General features: G+C 36.1%; 1 protein-coding gene across 11 annotated transcripts in view; it reads right to left on the bottom strand.

The window, feature by feature from the left end:
* Window positions 1-239: 239 nt before the first annotated feature.
* Window positions 240-18355, bottom strand: part of EXOC1 (exocyst complex component 1) — a 60242-nt gene continuing 42126 nt past the window's right edge. For all 11 annotated transcript variants that reach the window (XM_029945676.1, XM_029945675.1, XM_029945673.1 and 8 more), the window contains 7 exons: window positions 17951-18058; window positions 16198-16274; window positions 15456-15684; window positions 9021-9204; window positions 7021-7220; window positions 4263-4457; window positions 240-2190 (listed from right to left, as the gene is read on the bottom strand). In XM_029945676.1, the coding sequence (XP_029801536.1) occupies window positions 2038-2190; window positions 4263-4457; window positions 7021-7220; window positions 9021-9204; window positions 15456-15684; window positions 16198-16274; window positions 17951-18058 (1146 nt within the window). In that variant the 3' untranslated portion in view covers window positions 240-2037. The remainder of the gene's footprint in view (window positions 2191-4262; window positions 4458-7020; window positions 7221-9020; window positions 9205-15455; window positions 15685-16197; window positions 16275-17950; window positions 18059-18355) is intronic.

Below are 18355 nucleotides of genomic sequence, written 5' to 3' on the forward strand. Positions count from 1 at the left end.
AGCATATATGGGGCACCTGGGTGGCTTAGTCGGTTAAGCATCCAACTTCAGCTCAGGTCATGATCTCACAATTTGTGAGTTCGAGCCCTGTATCGGGCTCTATGCTGACAGCTAGCTCAGAGCCTGGAGCCTGCTTTGGATTCTGTGTCTCCCTCTCTCTCGGACCCTCCCCAGCTCACGCTGCCTCTCTGTCTCTCAAAAATAAATACAGCGTTAAAAAAAAAAAAGTAGCCAAGGACTGGGTCTGCCTGGAATTTTTATTTCTCAGACAAATTAATGTTTGTTAATTACAGTTTGGTTTTCCCCACCTGGGCACTGGTTCCTGTGGGTTTCAGCTTGTGGGTTTCTGTTCCAGGAAGTTGTAAGTTGGGATTCTCTGTATTCTATTGTTGGATCTCTCCAATTGTGGCAGTGTTCATCCGGAGACCTCCCTTCTCTTACAGATCTAAGAGTTGATTTTTTCAGTTTGTTCAAGTTTTCACTTGTCAGAATGGAGAGGTGACTTTCAAGCTTCTTAAGCACAGGGCTGGAAACTGGAAATCTGTATTGAATCCTTACATTTGAGAATAACTGCCATTTCTACTATGTTATGTGTTCTTACACGAACACATGAAATACTCCTCCACTTACTTAGGACTTCTTTAATATCTTTCAATAGTTTTATAATTTTCTTCATAAAGGTCTTGTACATCTTGTGCCGCAATAGTAAACTACCATAGACTGAGTGGGTTAACTAATAGAACTTTATTTTCTCAGTTTTGGAGGCTGAAAGTCCAAGATCAGGGTGCCAGAATGGTTGGGTTCTCATGAACCCTCTTTCCAGCCTGCAGATGGCTGTCTTCTTGCTGTGTCCCCACATGGCAGAGAGCTCTGGTGGCTTCTTATTTCTATTGAATCAGGGTGCTATCCTTATGGTCTCATTTAACCTTAATCTCTCCCTTAAAGGCTTTATTTCTAATGAAGTCACATTGTGGGGGGGGATGGTAGTTAGGGGTTCCACATAGGAATTCTGAGAAGATACAATTCAGTCCATAGTACGATGTTTTGTTAGATTTAGTCCTAAATATTATCATAAAAGGTTTTATTTTTCTTATTACACTCTTAAATGTTTTGTGGTAAATGAACATATAATAACTTTTTGGATATTGATTTTGTAAGAATTTGCTGTTATAAAAAACAGCATATAACAAATCTAAGAATATTACCAAATTTTAACTTTTCTGAAAAGTTTTTTTTTTAAATTTCTTTATTTCAGATACATTGCTACACAGAGTCACACAATCCTCAAAATTTAAGTTTACAACTGTTCATCACAAGACCCCTATCCATATACACATTAGTTAAACAGAGGGAAAATTCTGTACAATATTTTAGTAGTTACATGACTTGAAAGCAATAGTGAACTGGTGAAAACGGAAGAATTTCCAACGCATTACACACAGGATAAGCATTCTCAAATACAAGAAACTAGGCAATAAAAGAAAACTTTGTTTAGTCATAGTACACAACCTACTGGATAAATAAAACTGCTACATAAATTGATACTTTTGCTCTTGAATATTTGTAGTATGGTATTACATAATAATACATAAAGTTTCAAGTCTAGGTTCTCAAGACAGTTACTTTGATAATTTTGAAGAGTGTCTGGTGTACCCAGAGTGTTTTTTTTCATTTATCTTTACTTCTTTCAGAAGTTTTTTAATTTTTAAAAAATTTAAATGATACATTTATTGGAGCTGTACCTTTTCTACCACAATGGATTAGATAAACTTGGCAGAAGTATGGTTTGTCACTGTCTGGGATACTCAATTTGCTGTTTTTCCTCTCACTTGTCCCTGTTAGCATATACAGCAAAGTGACCACCTGCAACAGGGAAGTCTCGTGTTATTAGTTACACAGGTACGGGAAGTGGTATATAACCATTCCTCCGACCCAGTCTGTTGACTTAAAGCAGCAGGGGCTCCCTAGCACCGAAATCTTTTCTTTTCATACATTTACATAAAATCGTAGACAGTTTTTTCATTTATCTCTTCCCTTTTAGTGGGACTGTGCAATACTGGAGCAATAATCTAGAATGTCCTGAATAGTGAATTCCATTGTAACACCAGATCCAGGATAACAGCGAGCTATCAAACCTTCAAAATGCTTGTACTGGCGTATAAATTCATCTTGCATAGAATGCCACACCACCTATTATAAAAATGAAAATAAAAGTCATTAAATTATGAATGGAAATATATAATCAGGTAAGTAGAAGTAATGTCAAGATATATTCTAAGAAGTTAGCAGAGTGTAATGCTTAAGAACGTGCACTCTGGATCCTCCGACTTACAACGTAATGTGACCTTGATTAGGTTATACCACTACTCTGTGCCTCAAGTTCCTCACCTGTAAGCTAGGGTAGTAATAATAATGATACCTTCTTCATAAGGTTCATGTGAGGATTAAATGAGTGCGTGTATGTAAGGTGCTTAGAACATGTTTGACATAGTAAGCACTCATTACATTTTAGCCATTATTATATCTACTACAATATCCAATACAGATGTGTACTTGCACAAATATATATGGAGCGAAGACTAGTAATGAAAGGGAATGCAACAGTTAATGCTTAAATTCCATTTCAGATCAAAGTTTAAAAATTTCTTTAGCTAAAATTGATGATACAAAACATTGCTTGATGCTATGAAGGACACCAAGATGGATTATCTGCAATCCAAGGATTTATGATTTAGCAGTGGGAGTAACTATGTAAACAACTATCAAGGCAGACTCTGATATACATATTAACATATTAGCTAATACTAACAGGTTACATTTATTTATTTATTTATTAAAAAATTTTTTTTAATGTTTTATTTATTTTTGATACAGAGAGAGACAGAGCATGAGGGGGGGGGGCAGACAGAGAAGGAGACACAGAACCAGAAGGAGGCTCCAGGCTCTGAGCTAGCTGTCAGCACAGAGCCTGACGCGGGGCTCGAACCCACGAACATGAGATCTGACCTGAGCCGAAGTCGGAGGCTTAGCCGACTGAGCCACCCAGGTGTCCCACATTTACTTATTTTTTAAAAATTTGCTTATTTTTTCTGAGAGCAAGGGCAAGTGAGTGTGAGCAGGGGAGGGACAGAGAGAGAAAGAGTGAGAGAATCCCAAGCAGACCCCATGCTCAGTGTAGAGCTCAAGGTAGGGCTCGATCTCATAACCGCAAAATTACAACCTGCACTGATATCAAGAGTTGGATGCTTGAATGACTGAGCCATCCAGGCATCCATAACAGGTTACATTTATTGATGCTTTCTGTGTATCAGCACAGTCACATGTATTGTCCTATTTACATGTCATGACTCCCTGGTGAGGGTGGGTGCTATGACCATCATCACTATCCAACAGATGAGAGAATGGATTCTTCCAGGATTTTTCCTCATAAATCCTAAACCTCATAAATATGAAATTCCTGCCTCCTTAAGTCTATTTACTAAATAGTATTACACTTCTTGCTTTACATCTTTTAGCTCATGGTATTTCTCTCACCTGGAATGCCACTCCTCTGGCTTTATCTGTACCTACCTGACTTTCAGAGGCTAACACAAATGCAATAACCCTCATAAAGCCTTTATGAAGTTGAAATCTGAATTATTCTCACTCACCTCTGTGTCTTTCAGGATGGGTTATAAAGAATGGGCTTAAGTCTGATTCTACCATCTGTTAGCTATGGGATCGTGGTCATGCTACTCCACCTCTCTACGTTTTGATTTTCTCTTCTGTAAAATGGCAATGACAATAATAGTAGTGTCCACTATATGAGGGTGGTATTATTTCCACTTTTCAAATAAGAAAATTGAAGCTCAGAGAGGTTAAGTAACTTGCCTAAAGTCATGCAGCTTAATCAGGATCTGCATTTTTAACTCTGGCCCCCATGCTCAGCATCACTCCACTATACTCTATTCCATTTAGTTACCTTCCTCAAGTCTAAAAAAACAAACAAACAAAAGCCTCATAAAAACTCACACCCCCAAACAAAAGAAAAATAATTAATGCCTCAAATAGAGCAGAAATACAAGATAAACAGGAATAGCCATGTAAACTTATATTATCAATGTTGTCCCTTTCTTCCTCACAATTCATTAATCTGGTCTATAATTTATGGAACTTTCCTCCTGCACTTAAATTAGAAAATCTGTAGCCTTTCTGGAAGACTTGGAGAAACGCAATGTATGTAAAGATGTGCAATCTAGGATGGTTAAAAGAACGAAGCATACCTGAAGTAAGTTCTCCTCTTCACATAAATGTTTATCAACCTTTTTGTAGAGGTTGTCTAGACCTTTTTTCACTTCCTTTCCAGGATACTCTTTAATGACTTTGCGAAGTTCTTGTTTGTTGAATGCAAGTTGATAGCTGACTTCCTCCTCTCTTATACCCTGTGCTACACGAGCTTCAACGCCTTCAAAGAAATGCTTCAAGGAAATGAAAAGAAATAATGGCTAAGAACTGCTTTTCTTCTCACTTAAATTAAAAAAATCATTATTATAAATTAGTGTTTATTCACTGTGAAAACTCAGAAAATATACAAAAAATGTATCACATTACCCAGAGATAACCATTGTTAACATTTTAGGTTTCCTTCTAGTCTTTTGATGTGAGTATATAAATGAGGTTATAGTTCATGTTCTATTTTCCACTTAATATTCTGTTTTCTCCAAAGTACAAATTTTAACAGCTGCATAACATTCTATCTAATGACTGAACTACAACTGATTCATTGCTCCCGTACTGGATATTTAAATTTTTTCACTTTTTCAGAGTTGGCAAAATCTACTCCAATTAAAAGAAATTTACTATACACACAGTCATAAATATTTTTCATACATAAGTATTTACCCACATTACTGATTGCTTTCCAGCACAAATTTCAAGGTCTATGATTCCTTAGTTGAAGAGCTTCATTTTAAGTATTCTGAAGATTCTTCAAATACATAATTTGCTTCCAAGTTCAATCAATTTATATTTCTGTCAACAGTACATGAAACTGCTACTTACCATATTATCATCAGAATTATCACAATTTAAAGGAATTACATTTTGATGAGTGAAAAAGGTTTATTTGTTGTTTTACTTCACAATTAACTGCTTTCCTATGTTTTACAGTATATTCAGTCCTTGCTCATTTATACATTGAGATCTTAGTACTTTCCTGATTGATTTTAAAAAGCCATTTTATATTATATATACTATTGTATTGTTACAAATATTCATGTCAGGTCATCTTTGAAATATATTTGTTTTTGGGGTGCCTGGGTGGCTCAGTCGGTTAAGCCTCTGACTTCAGCTCAGGTCAGATCTCACATTCGTGGGTTCGAGCCCCGCGTCAGGCTTTGTGCTGACAGCTAGCTCAGAGCCTGGAGCCTGCTTCTGGTTCTGTGTCTCCTTCTCTCTTTCCCCCTCCCCCTCTCATGCTCTGTCTCTCTCTGTATCAAAAATAAATAAAACATTTTTAAAAAATGAAATATATTTGTTTTTTAAATATGCAGTTTTATTGACTGACAAGACTTATTTGAGGACTGTACAATATGATTTAATACTGACAAGCCAAAGCCCCTCTGATGACCTTTCTCTAAAATTTTCTTGCCAAGTATTATTTGTTTTTCATCAAATTATTATTATGTTTTTGCTATTGATATTATTGATAATTCTATTCTTGGTGCTTTTAAAAATTGTTTCTAAACTTTTTTTTTAAAGTTCCTCTGTTTATTTTGAGAGAAGGAGAGAAAGAGGTGGCCTGTGTGCATGGGCACACATAGGAGGGGGAGCTGCAGAGAGAGTGGGAGAGGGAGAGAATCCCAAGTAGGCCCTGTGCTGGCAGTGCAGAGCCATGTGCAGGGCTTGATCCCATGGACTGTGAGATCATGACCTGAGTCAAATCAAGAGTCAGACACTGAACTGTCTGAGCCACCCAGGCGCCCTTACTTCTATATAACCTTTTAATTTCTTATTCTAATATACAGGAAATAAATTGTTTTTTATATGCTTATTTTGAATCTTTCTACTTTATCATAGAACAGTAATTTCAACCTTCTATATACAGGTAATTGTAATCTTGACTTTCCTTTCTGTATCTTTTATTTATGTTTCTGGTCTTACTGCATTGGCTAGGGCTTCCGTAACAATGTTAAATATTAAAGGATCTAGCAATGATTCTGCTTTAAATTTGATTTCAAAGGGAATGGTTCTAATGTTGCAGTTAAGTATCATGTAGACTTTAGGTCTGAGAAAGACCTTATACTCTAGCAGAATAATATCTGTCTCTTCTTCAGTTTTAAAAGGAATTGGTTGTGTATTTGACTAAATATCTTTTAAGTATTTTGTTGTTGACAACAAATACATATTTTTTTACTCTAAATTTCACTAAAAACTTAAGAAAGAGAATTAATCACAATGTGAACAAAGTTATCTAGAAGGGTCCACTGAAGCTTCCACTATTGCGAAGTTCTCTAAAACCATCCATTCTTAATTTTAATGATCAAATACGCTCTGGAGAATGACTCACTTCAGAAAAGGAAGGGAAAGAAAAAGGCAATGAAAAAAACCATTTTTGGTTTTCTTTTTATTTTGATAAACTTTTCAAAATCTTCATTTGAACTAGGGTTAAAGATCAGCCATTTATGAGGTAAGAAGAGAGCCTGGTACAAAGGAAAAGCCTAATCTAGGGTTCATCTTCCCAGCTTTGTTACTTGCCAGTTATTACAACTTCAAGCAAGTTTACTTTCAGTTTCTTCATTTGTAAAATGGGTTGATGCTAACTTAGCACGCATCATTTTTCACAAGAATTAAAAGAAATAACGTATAGAGCACCTAACAGTGTCTTAGCACACTGGAACCTTCGATAACTGAGTCCCTCCTTCCTTACCCTCTTACATCAATACGTGAGCAAATTAGTACGAATGTCTTGTGTTATTCATATCTAAACATATGGACACAGGTTCAAAATCAGGAAAACATACTGAATGAAAATATACTTACATTAAGTTTTTCAAGAGGTTGTCCTAAAGAGTAAATGACATAAGACTGAAGGTGATCTGTGTATTTTTGTTTGGCTTCTCTTTTTTCAGCTTCTAGACATGAGATTTTCAAACGAGAAAGTGTTGCAAAAATATGGTGAAAATTTTCCATCATAACTACATCCCTGGGGGTCTTCTGGCTTTCATTTGCTACTTTCTCCACTAAAATAAAAAAAGAAAAAATATAACAACCTTTTGATATGAATAGGACCACATTTGGCTATAAAAATATTTACATGATTTTTTTTCATTTTTAAGTTTAAGAAAGCACATTTCTGGACTTAATAAAATATACTGAATGGTGCTCACATCCACTTAAATCTAATTAAAAACCACTCTAAAACAGTAATATATATGTATGCATATAAATGTGTACATATATACATTTGCATATGTACATATATTTCAAATACACTAAATCTGGATTCCTATGTGCCATTTTTAGCCAAACAAATTCTAAATTGCTCAAGTACTTAAAAATGTAGAAAGCAAATAAATAAACAAATACAATCATAAGTATCAGGGAAAATAAAGCTAATTAAAAAAATAGTTTTGTGACAGCATGTCCTGTTTTTTCAGCATGTCCTTTTTAAGAACAGTCCAAAAACTTAAAAGTCATAAAGGGAAAGGTGAATAAATCTGACATGAAATTTCAAAGTTCTTGCATGGTAAAAAAACAAAACAAAACAAAAAAACATAAAACCAATTTATAACCTATTACGGTGACAAAGAATAAAAGGACTAATAATATCTACTAATATCCAGCATTAATGAGATGTGATGAAAACTTTCACCAACCGTTCAAAATACTAAACTAGTATAGACTTTCTGTTTGGCAATTTCGTAAAGGTCTTAAGATATATACAAGCCTTTTGATTTGATAATTCCATTTCCAGTAATTTACCCAAAGGAAATGATTGGACAAGAATATAAAAATATATGCAAAAAATTAGAAACAAACTAAATGCCTACTAATAGATTTGATAAATAATGATACATGGAATATTAGACAGTCATGAAAAATGATTATAGTTATAATATAAATTGACAAGGAATAGCACTAGAATTATGGAGTAGCAGGTTCCAAAACAGAATATAAGGTATGATAAAAAATTTTATATTAAAGAACACACACAAATACATACAACATGCACATATACATATGAGGGAGAAATATTAAAAAGTTTTGAAGGATAAAAATTAAATGTTGTGTCTGCCTGATGAGATTACAAATTATTTTCTTCTTGAGTTTTAAAATTCGTTTTTTGATTTTTGGGGGTGTGTAATGAGCATACATTACTTTACAATCAGACAAAGAAAAGCTACTGTGAATTTAAAAAATAGTATCAACCACAGAAACATCCAATCATGTAATTTATCCATCTTTCCCCTAGACCTGCTTCCAGTGAAAGTGCTGTATGTAAGTGGTAAGATGATTCCTCTTCCGGTCAATTGTTTCAGCTTTTAAAATTTCTGACTACTTGCAATCAGATCATTTATCTGAAACTAAATAGCACATCATACTGTTCGTGTAACTCAATTGTGGGATCTGATACAGGAAGACAGAGGATTATATAGTATTTTAGCATTAATCTACCTTCTGGGACAGATTTGCAAACTGAGGCCTAAAGTAGTACATTGATTTGCTTAAGGTTACACAGACATTTGCTAAAATCTAAAAGTAAAATCTCATTTAAAAATTTTTTAAAAGGTCATTTTTTGTGATTAAAAAAGGAATTTCAATTTTGCATCGTGATATGCCCATATGAACCCTGAAATAGAAGTGGTTCCTGATGAGTGGGTTTTATGTACTGCTTATTTTTCAGCTTTAAGAAATAATTACTTTAAGAAAACTTGAAAAAGACTTTAGAATATGGAAAATGAACATATTATCCCCCAACTTGAGTAACCCTAAGTAGTGAAAACAACCAAAAACTTCTTTAGAACAGAACAAGAGCTTACCATTAACAAATACTCCTCTGATAAGTTTGGTATATGCTTTATCTAGATCTCCACGACGTTCAGCATTTTTAAAGATTGATTCTGCGAGTCCAGCAAACTCTTCAAATTCAGCAACAAATGGAAGAATTCCTACTTTACTCTTTTTTGAGATCTTTACTTCTTCCATTTGCCTTATTTGATTACTCTAATGTGAGGCAGAAAGCAAGGGAGAGGAAAAGCCAAGCAGCTTAGAAACAACATATAATCATAAGCAAATGTATACATCATAGTGGCAGGACATATTTTAGTACCTAGGACTTTTTGGATATTTACTAATTACTGATTAATACAGATAACCAAGAAAAAACATTTTTATAGCTTAAAACCATAAAAGACTTAACTGTAGAGAATCAAGGGTCTAAGGGTTGATGGAGGGACGTGGATAGGGGGATAGACTAAATGGGTAATGGGTATTATGCAGGGCACTTGTAATGAGCACTGGGTGTTATATGTAAGTGATGAATCACTGAATTCTACTCCTAAATCCAATTTTTACCATAAATTTTAACTAACTAGAATTTAAATATAAACTTCAAATAAAAAAAAGTACATGTATTTTAAGAAAATAATGTCAAGGGGAAAAAATCCAAATTATTTAAAACAAGATACAATCAAAACTTGTAAAGTATTTGTTCAAAGAAAAACAAGCAATAAACAATTCTGTTATTCATGAAAGGTAAGCGTAAGGCAATTGTTCATTTTGGGGCACAGTAGATAACGTGTTATTTCTGGTTAGTGGTCACATGGCCAAGTTTGAGAACCATGGTCATTTCCAATTCTCATTAGCCTAAATTTTGTGTTCAGATAGATCAGTTCTTTAATTTCTGGGTGTGAGAACAGAGAAGGGGAACAGGCATTTCTACTATGGATTTATATGTATAGTTTTTCATGGGTCTATTAGTTACTTATTCTAAATTGTTTCTGCAAAGTGCTTGTGTGTGATGGTGACAAAATGCAACAAGGATATCTCATATAGACAAAACCTAGACACTTGGGTCAAAATGATCCACAAATTCAATTATGGTTCTGTGTACTCAGAGGAGCTAGATCTAGTAGTCACTGTAAGAATTACACTGTTAAATACTGTTAGGTCATTTTCACTTCTACCTAAAATTTCATAAATGATTTTGGGGGTATAACTTCAAAATAAAATGACATTTGGCTTAGAAAAGTAATTATTTCCAGGCTTCAGGCATTAGTATTAGAAAGCCGTGTGGAGTATTGTCACCCATTTGATATTATCTTTACTACTACCCATACCCATTTTATTGTGCTTTACTTTTTTCCAACAGTATTTGTTCACTTCACGTCTCTGTGTCACATGTTGGTAACTGGCAATACTGCAAGCTTTTTTCATTATTACTATTATATTTGTATGGTCATCTGTGATCAGTGATCTTTCGTTTGGGTTGCCACAAACCATGTCTGTATAAGATGGCAGCCTTGATCAACAAATGTGTGTATTCTGACTGCTTTACCAACCAGCCATTTTTCCATCTCTCTCCCTCTCCACAGGCCTAGACACAATTTTATTTTCTGAGACACAATATTGACATGAGGCCATTTAACATCCCTATAATGGCCTCTAAGTGTTCAAGGGAAAGGAAGAATCACATATTTCTCACTTTAAATCAACAACTAAAGATAATTAAGCTTAGTGAGGAAGGCATATCAAAAGATGACAGGCTGAAAGCTAGGCCTTTTGCATCAAGTAGTCAAGTTGTGAATGAAAAGAAAAAGTTTTTGAAGGAAATTAAAAGTGCTACTCCAGTGAACACACAAACAATAAGAAATCAAATTAGCCTTACTGCTGATATGGAAAAAGTCTGAGAGGTCAGGATAGAAGATCAAACCAGCCAGAACATCCTCTTAAACCAAAGTCTAATCTAGAGCAAGTACCTAACTCTTCTCAATTCTATGAAGGCTGAGAGAGGTGAGGATGATGCAGAGGGGAAGTCTGAAGCTAGCACACGCTGGTTCATGAGGTTTAAAGAAAGAAGCTGTCTCCATAACATAAAGTACAAGGTAAAGCAACAGGGGCTGATGGAGAAGCTGTAGCAAGTTACCCAGAAGTTCTAGCTAAGATCATTAATCAAAGTGGCTACACTGAGCAATAGATTTTCAATGTAGACAACACAGCCTTATTTTGGGAGAAGATGCCATTTAGGACTTTCCTAAGTACAGAGACATCAATGCCTGGCTTCAAAGCCTTGGGGCAGGCTGACTCACTTGTTAGGGGCTAAAGTAGTTGGTGACTTTAATTTGAAGTCAATGGCCATTTACCATTCCCCAAATCCTAGGGCCCTCGAGAATTATGCTAAATTTATTCTGCTTGTGCTCTATAAATAGAATAGCAGCAAAGTCTGGATGATAGCTCATCTGTTGACAACATGATTTATTGACTATTTTAAGCTCACTGTTGAGACCTACTGTTTAGAAAAAAGATTCCTTTCAAAAAAGGACTGCCCAATGACAACGCACCTTGTTACCTAAGAGCTCTGATGGAGATGCACAATGAGATTAATGGTGTTTATGTGTTTGCTAACACAACATCCATTCTGCAGCCCATGGATCAAGGAGTCATTTCAATTTTCAAGTTTTATTATTTAAGAAAAATACTTTGTAAGGCTATAGCTGTCATAAATAGTGATTCCTCCGATGAATCTTAGGAAAAATAAATTGCAAAATTTCTGGGAAGAATTTAGCATTCTAGGTACCATTAAGAACATTTGTGTTTCAGGGGAAGAGGTCCAAAGCATCAATGTGAAGAGGAGTTTGGAAGAAGCTGCTTCTATCTCATGGATGACTGTGAGGGGCTCAAGACTTTAGTTGAGGAGGTAACTGCAGAAATAGTGGAGATAACAAGAGAACTAGAAGTAGAACCTGCGATGTAAAAAATTGCTACAATCTCATGATAAAACTTTAATAGATGATGAGTTGCTTCCTATGGATGAGTTAAGAAGGTGGTTTCTTGAGATAGAACATATTGCTGTTGAGGTTGATGTGAAGATGGTTGAAATGACAACAACAGATTTAGAACTTAGTTTAGAATTTACATAAACTTAAATGATAGTGGCAGGGTTTGAGAGGACTGACTCTAATTTTGAAAGAAGTTCTACTGTGGGTAAAATATTATCAAACTGCATCCCATGTTATAAAGAAATTGTTTGTGAAAAGAAGGGTTGATTTATGGGGCAAACTTCATTGTTGTCCTATTTTTTGAAGTTGCCACAGCCACCCCAACCTTTAGCAATCATCCTCCTGATCAGTCAGCAGCCATACACCTGGAGTCAAGACCTTCTATCAGAGACAAGATAGCAACTCGCTGAAAATTCAGATGATGGTCAGCATTTCTTAGCAATAAAATATTTTTATATTATGTATTGTTTTTTTAGACCTAATGCTATTGAACATTTAATAAACTATATTATAGTATAAAAATATCTTTTATATGTACTGGGAAACCAAAACATTCATCTGAATTCACTGTGTTGCAATACTGGCTTTACTGTGATACTTGCTTTATTGTGGTAGCCGGGACCAGCTGAAGCTGCAATATCTCTGAAGTATTCTTGTATTCCAGTATTTATTTATCAGTATTGGTAACTGTGAAGAGTAAAAATGATGTAGTAGAGAGGGTAGCGTAAGACTGTAGGCACTGGAACTACACTGGCTGGGTATGAATACCAACTCCCTTACTGTTGACCTGGAGAAAGTAACATAACCCCTCAGAGCATCTACCTTATGTAGGGGGGGAGGAGGTTGTGAGGAGATAATGTGGGCCAGGTGCTTAGATCAGCATCTGGTACACAGTAAGCACTAATATAAGAATGCTGGTCTATGGTTGTTATTAAGCTGCATAAATATTTTTGTTCAGTGTGACCCTTAAATTTTTTTGGATGTCTTTTCATTTATTTGAGAGAGACAGACAGACAGAGTATGCATGGGAGAGGGGCAGAGAGAGAGGGAGACACATAATCTGAAGCAGCTCCCAACATGGGGCTTGAAATCACGAACCACGAGATCACAATCTGAGCCAAATTTGGACACTTGACTAAGCAACCTAGAGGCCCTCGGTGGGGCATTTAAATGCATAGAATATAATTATAGCACAAATATACTTAAATAATAACAGGAAATATTCTAAATGACAGTTGGCTTTTCTGGCATTGTAACTGGTAGAATACAAACAATGAACTGATTTAAGAAAAGAGCCATCAATGAACTAAATCTTATAAAATTAAATTTCTCTCAAGCTCAATGTATACATTATTTGCAGTGGATTACTCAACACAGAGGTTACTCAGTGAGTAAGACTATAACTTTGATGTGAAGCACATAGCATATGAGACATATTCATGCTTTGTCCTTGGCAAATCACATCATTCTCAAAGGTCTGCATCACTAAAGTGAGGAATCCTAAAAAGCAAATTAAGTGCAGCTAAGAATGCACAGGACAGCAGAGCTTGGTAGTACTTATTATGTCACTTACGTTCTCATTTTAGCTCTAGCTCTAGCTAGGCTAGCTTTCTTAGTCCTATTCTTTGAAGAACACCAGATACTTTAAGCTTGACCACTAAATGAAAGAGCCAAACACAGGTGCTATCCTATTTTCTACGGCCATCTGTAGAAAATACAGCCATTTGTGCTTTTGGCTCAATACAAATGGACCCAGGGGTGCCTGGGTGGCTCATTCAGTTAAGCGTCCAACTTCAGTTCAGGTCATGATCTCGTAGTTCATGAGTTCGAGCCCTGCATTAGGCTGTGTTGGCAGCTCAGAGCCTGGAGCCTGCTTCAGATTCTGAGTCTCCCTCTCTCTCTCTGCTCCTCCCCCATTCATGCTCTCTCTCTCAAAAACAAATAAACTTAAAAAAAATACAAACTGACTCATTCATCATCTTTTTAAGGTATGCCCTAGGTCCTAATCTTGTCCCAAATACCAAAACAGAGAGCACTTATGGAGAACACATGATCCACCAGACACTGAGAAGACATGAGTTAAAAATAAGAGACAGATATGAGAGGGGGCAGAAGGAACCATCTTTCCGCAGAGTGACAAAAGATAGATTCTTTAGAAATATATGCAATTTCTATAAGAAAATATTTGAATTTGCACCTTTGTCTAAGTTAATTTTATTTCCCCACTGTTCTGTTTTGAGAATAACATGAACATTCTTTAATAAACTATTATTAGTTACTACCACTGGCAGCAGAGTGAGCCACCACCGTTATGAGCTATCAGTTAGTAAGGCCTTATTTCTGTGCAAGGCAGTGGGTTAAGCACTTCATCTGAATGCACATCTACATTTAGCTGGTACGACATCTGATGCTTTTAACAATTATATTCTGTTGGATTGACAGATGTTGTATAAAGTTATGTTTTACTAATAAAAGCAACGAAGCCTTCATAATCTGGAAATGCACAGTGTCCTCATGACTTAGTGTTCCTGCTATGTCACACAGGACTCATTATCTTAGTCTTTAGCAGCTCTTGCTTTTCCCGCTGGCTCTCAGCTTGCGGTCAGAACCCCCAGGTTTACCATCACCTCTGGAGAATGTGGGAGAGGGAAGAGGATAAACCTTAAGTGGTCAAACTTCAAAGAATTTAAAATCCCAAGTGAAATCATGTGCTAAGGAAAGAGGATTAACAAGCCTATTGAGGTGACATATAAGTTTTTTTTTAATGTTTGTTTATTTTTATTTTTGAGAGAGAGTGAGAGATGGTGTGTGAGTGAAGGAGGGGCTGAGTGAGAGGGAGACGAGACAGAATCTGAAGCAGGCTCCAGGCTCTGAGCTGTCAGCACAGAACCTGATGTGGGGCTCGAACCCATGATCATGAGACCATGATCTAGGCCAAAGTCAGAGGCTTAACTGACTGAGCCACCCAGGCACCCCTTTAGTGTTTTCTTTTTAAGGTTTATTTATTTTTGAGAAAGAGACAGTCCATGAGTGGGGAAGGGGCAGAGAGAGAGGGAGACACAGAATCTGAAGCAGGCTCCAAGCTCTGAGCTGTTAGCACAGAGTCCGACGCAGGGCCCAGACTCAAGAACCGCGAGATCATGACCTGAGCCGAAGTTGAATGTTTAACCAACTGCACCACCCAGGCGCCCCAGTTAACTGAGATTTCAGTTGACCTAGTGGATCTCTCAAGCAGCTGCTACCTCTCTGCCACCTACTCCAGAACTTGCCAAGATTCACAGTGTAGAAGGGAAAGTAGCCGGCATAGTAGCATCAAACTCTGTTCATATAAATTACAGCCATCACGCTGCTTCAGGGCTTTGAGGGATGTGAAGAGTAGATACCCCAATGTAAAGCTGGAAATCTCTTGATTTAAATACATTTACCTAATTTTTGCAATGATTAGAACTCTAAGTTACTATAAAAAAAAGAACTTACAATGCATTTGTCAAAGTTCCTTTTGACAGTCACCAGAACATTTCCCAATGTAGTACTCAGGAAAGAAGCAGGATCCACATTTTGTGCAGTCCACACATGATGACTCATTTTGACAAGCATGTAAAGGGAGTTAAAGCTATCAATTTTGTCTCCTAACGCAATTAGGTTGTTCAGTTCTGGTTCAATGCAGCGAAATATTTTAATCATCATTTGACGGATCATATCTTTCCTGTTCACAAAACATACAAAATACAGATTTATTACAAGTTTCAAGTGTTTTCATCTTTAACTTTAATCCACTGCATGTATACACAATGACTAAAATTTGCTACTTCAATTAAAAATGTCCAAATATGATGACCTAATTATTCTACATCAGTTCCCAACATAAAAATGTTTTTTTGAAGTTTCATTACTCAAAATATAACTTTATGTCATTTGTAAAGCTGGATCCTGAAATGTGCTTTGTAATTTCGGAGAAATACACCACGATTCAAATGCTACTTCTTACCAGCAAAGATCAAAATTGACTGCTTTTGTCGTGACTACCAGAGTAAAGAAGAGCTGAAGAGTCAGACAATAGGGTAAGATGTTCCCGGAGACGCTAAGCACAAGGGTCAGTGCTCTGAGTGCAGGCAAGTTACCAGAGTCATCTGGCTGCTCCCAGAGTGGCATTCCCTGAAGCTCAATTTTAAGTTTTTTTCTCCTCCCAAAGAAATGACAGAGAGTAACGAACACATACTCAGATGAAACCGGCAGCGGCGCGCCAGCAGCATGTTGCCGGGATAATGTGACTCCATCTAGGTCCTCTGCTTCAGTCTGCAAAAATTATTCAGGTACTTTACATAATAAAAGACCAACAATGTGACTAGTTTATATAGCAAAAGCCTGCTCAGTCTTAAAATTCTTAGGAGAGAATACATTATGAAAAATAATGATATTTAAAGGTAGTAGGACTGATAAAACTGTAAAATTTAGTATGTTGCTTAATTAAGAATGTTTATGAAATGTTTTGTTCTTAGATTTGATCTGAGAATTACTGTAGGCTGAGAGGTTGTGCTTGAATGCGTGCACAAGAGGGGAGGCTCAGAGGGGGTGCAGGAATGGGGGAGGGCAGCTCAAAAAAACCCAGAAAAACTTTTAAGACAGAATTTTAAAAATTAAAGAAATCTCATTAATCATTCAAATAAAACCCTGGCATTTAAAAAATGCTGTCAATTCATACAGAGGCTAACAAATAAGCAAATTTACTATCACCATTATCTACAACAACATTCATTTTATAATTGCTTTTTATATGTGTTGGTTCTGTTTTTTAAGGTGATCTTAACTTAAAATCATTTCATTGGGGTGTCTGCGTGGCTAAGCTTGTTAAGCAACCGATTCTTTTTTTTAAATGTTATTATTTTTTTAAACATTTATTTATTTTTCAGAGACAGAAAGAGACAGCATGACTGGGGGAGGAAGAGAGAGAAAGGGAGACACAGAATCTGAAGCAGGCTCTAGGCTCTGAGCTGTCAGCACAGAGCCTAATGGGGGGCTCAAACTCACAAACAGTAAGATCATAATCTGAGCTGAAATTGGGCGCTTAACCAACTGAGCCAACCAGGCACCCCAATATCTTACTCTTGATTTCAACTCAGGTCACAATCTCACAGTTCCTGGGTTCGAGCCCCGAGTTGAGCTCTACACTGACGGCGTGGAGCTTGCTTAGGAGTCTCCCTCCCAATCTCTCTGCCCCCTCCCCAACTTGCGCTGTTTCTCTCTCTCTCAAAATAAATAAATTAAAAAAAAATCACTTTATTTGGGGCTCTTGGGTGGCTCAGTTGGTTAAGGATCCAACTCTAGATCTCAGGGTCATAAGTGCAAGTCCTGTTGGGCTTCATTCTAGGCACGAAGCCTACTTAAAAAAAAATTACTTACATTGTGCTTTTAAGTTTTTCAAAATATTGGAGCAGTCTCTCATTTTATTTTCTTACATTTATGCCACCTGAGAGGCATGCTTAACAGGCATTATTATATTCTTATACAGAAGAGGATAACTGGGGATTAAATAATTGGTTTAAGTTCTTAATGCTAGTTAGTAACAAAGACATTATAATAAAGATTCAGATTTGAGGCCTCTTTCTTCTTCTTCTTCTTTTTGCTAGACCATAGTATATATGCTTAAGTATCTTTTTTTAAATTATATTTTTTCTTGGTGACTACTGAAATGCTAAAATTTCCTTTTGAATAATGTCTTTTACAAAGTATATTCAGACATTCCCCCTCTCCCCCTGCCACTAATTTGGAGGACATTTAGGCCTAAGATAGTCTGGAGTATTAAATTAGATGCTCAAAGTCTAACTATCACTGTTTTTGATATCTTGTGATATGATAAAAATTATCGAAAACATCCTTACATCATAAATTTGTTTTTTTATGTTCTGATATTGAAACGAGGCCATTATGCTAGAGATCATATATATTAGCCAATAAAGAAACGTGAGCCATACCATAGTTCCAGGCATACTTTGATGCTGCTGTAGTTTGAAAAATTTACTTATGAAGTCCTGTTCTGCCAGACATAAGGGCTCTAGTTCACTTAGTACCTGTTCAAAGATCTGAAGAAAACAAAAATAAGCTGCACCAAATGCTTAAAAAATCTTTCACATTTAGTGCACTTTTATGCAGGGACCAAAGATGCTTTATCTATAATAATCTTAATAGTCTCAAAAAGGAACTATTCCAAGATTGACAGGACGAAGCTGAAGTATCAAGGCATAAGAGGGCCAGACATACCTAAAATAAAACTCACAACAATTATTCACTTGACATCTGTAAAGAGGAACACAGAGATAAACTTTTTAAACTTAATGCACTGCTGAGAATAGTTTAGCTTCATAAAAGCTGTTATTTCC

This window comes from Suricata suricatta, chromosome 1 (assembly GCF_006229205.1).
Source record: "Suricata suricatta isolate VVHF042 chromosome 1, meerkat_22Aug2017_6uvM2_HiC, whole genome shotgun sequence".
Classification (NCBI taxonomy): Eukaryota; Metazoa; Chordata; class Mammalia; order Carnivora; family Herpestidae; genus Suricata; species Suricata suricatta.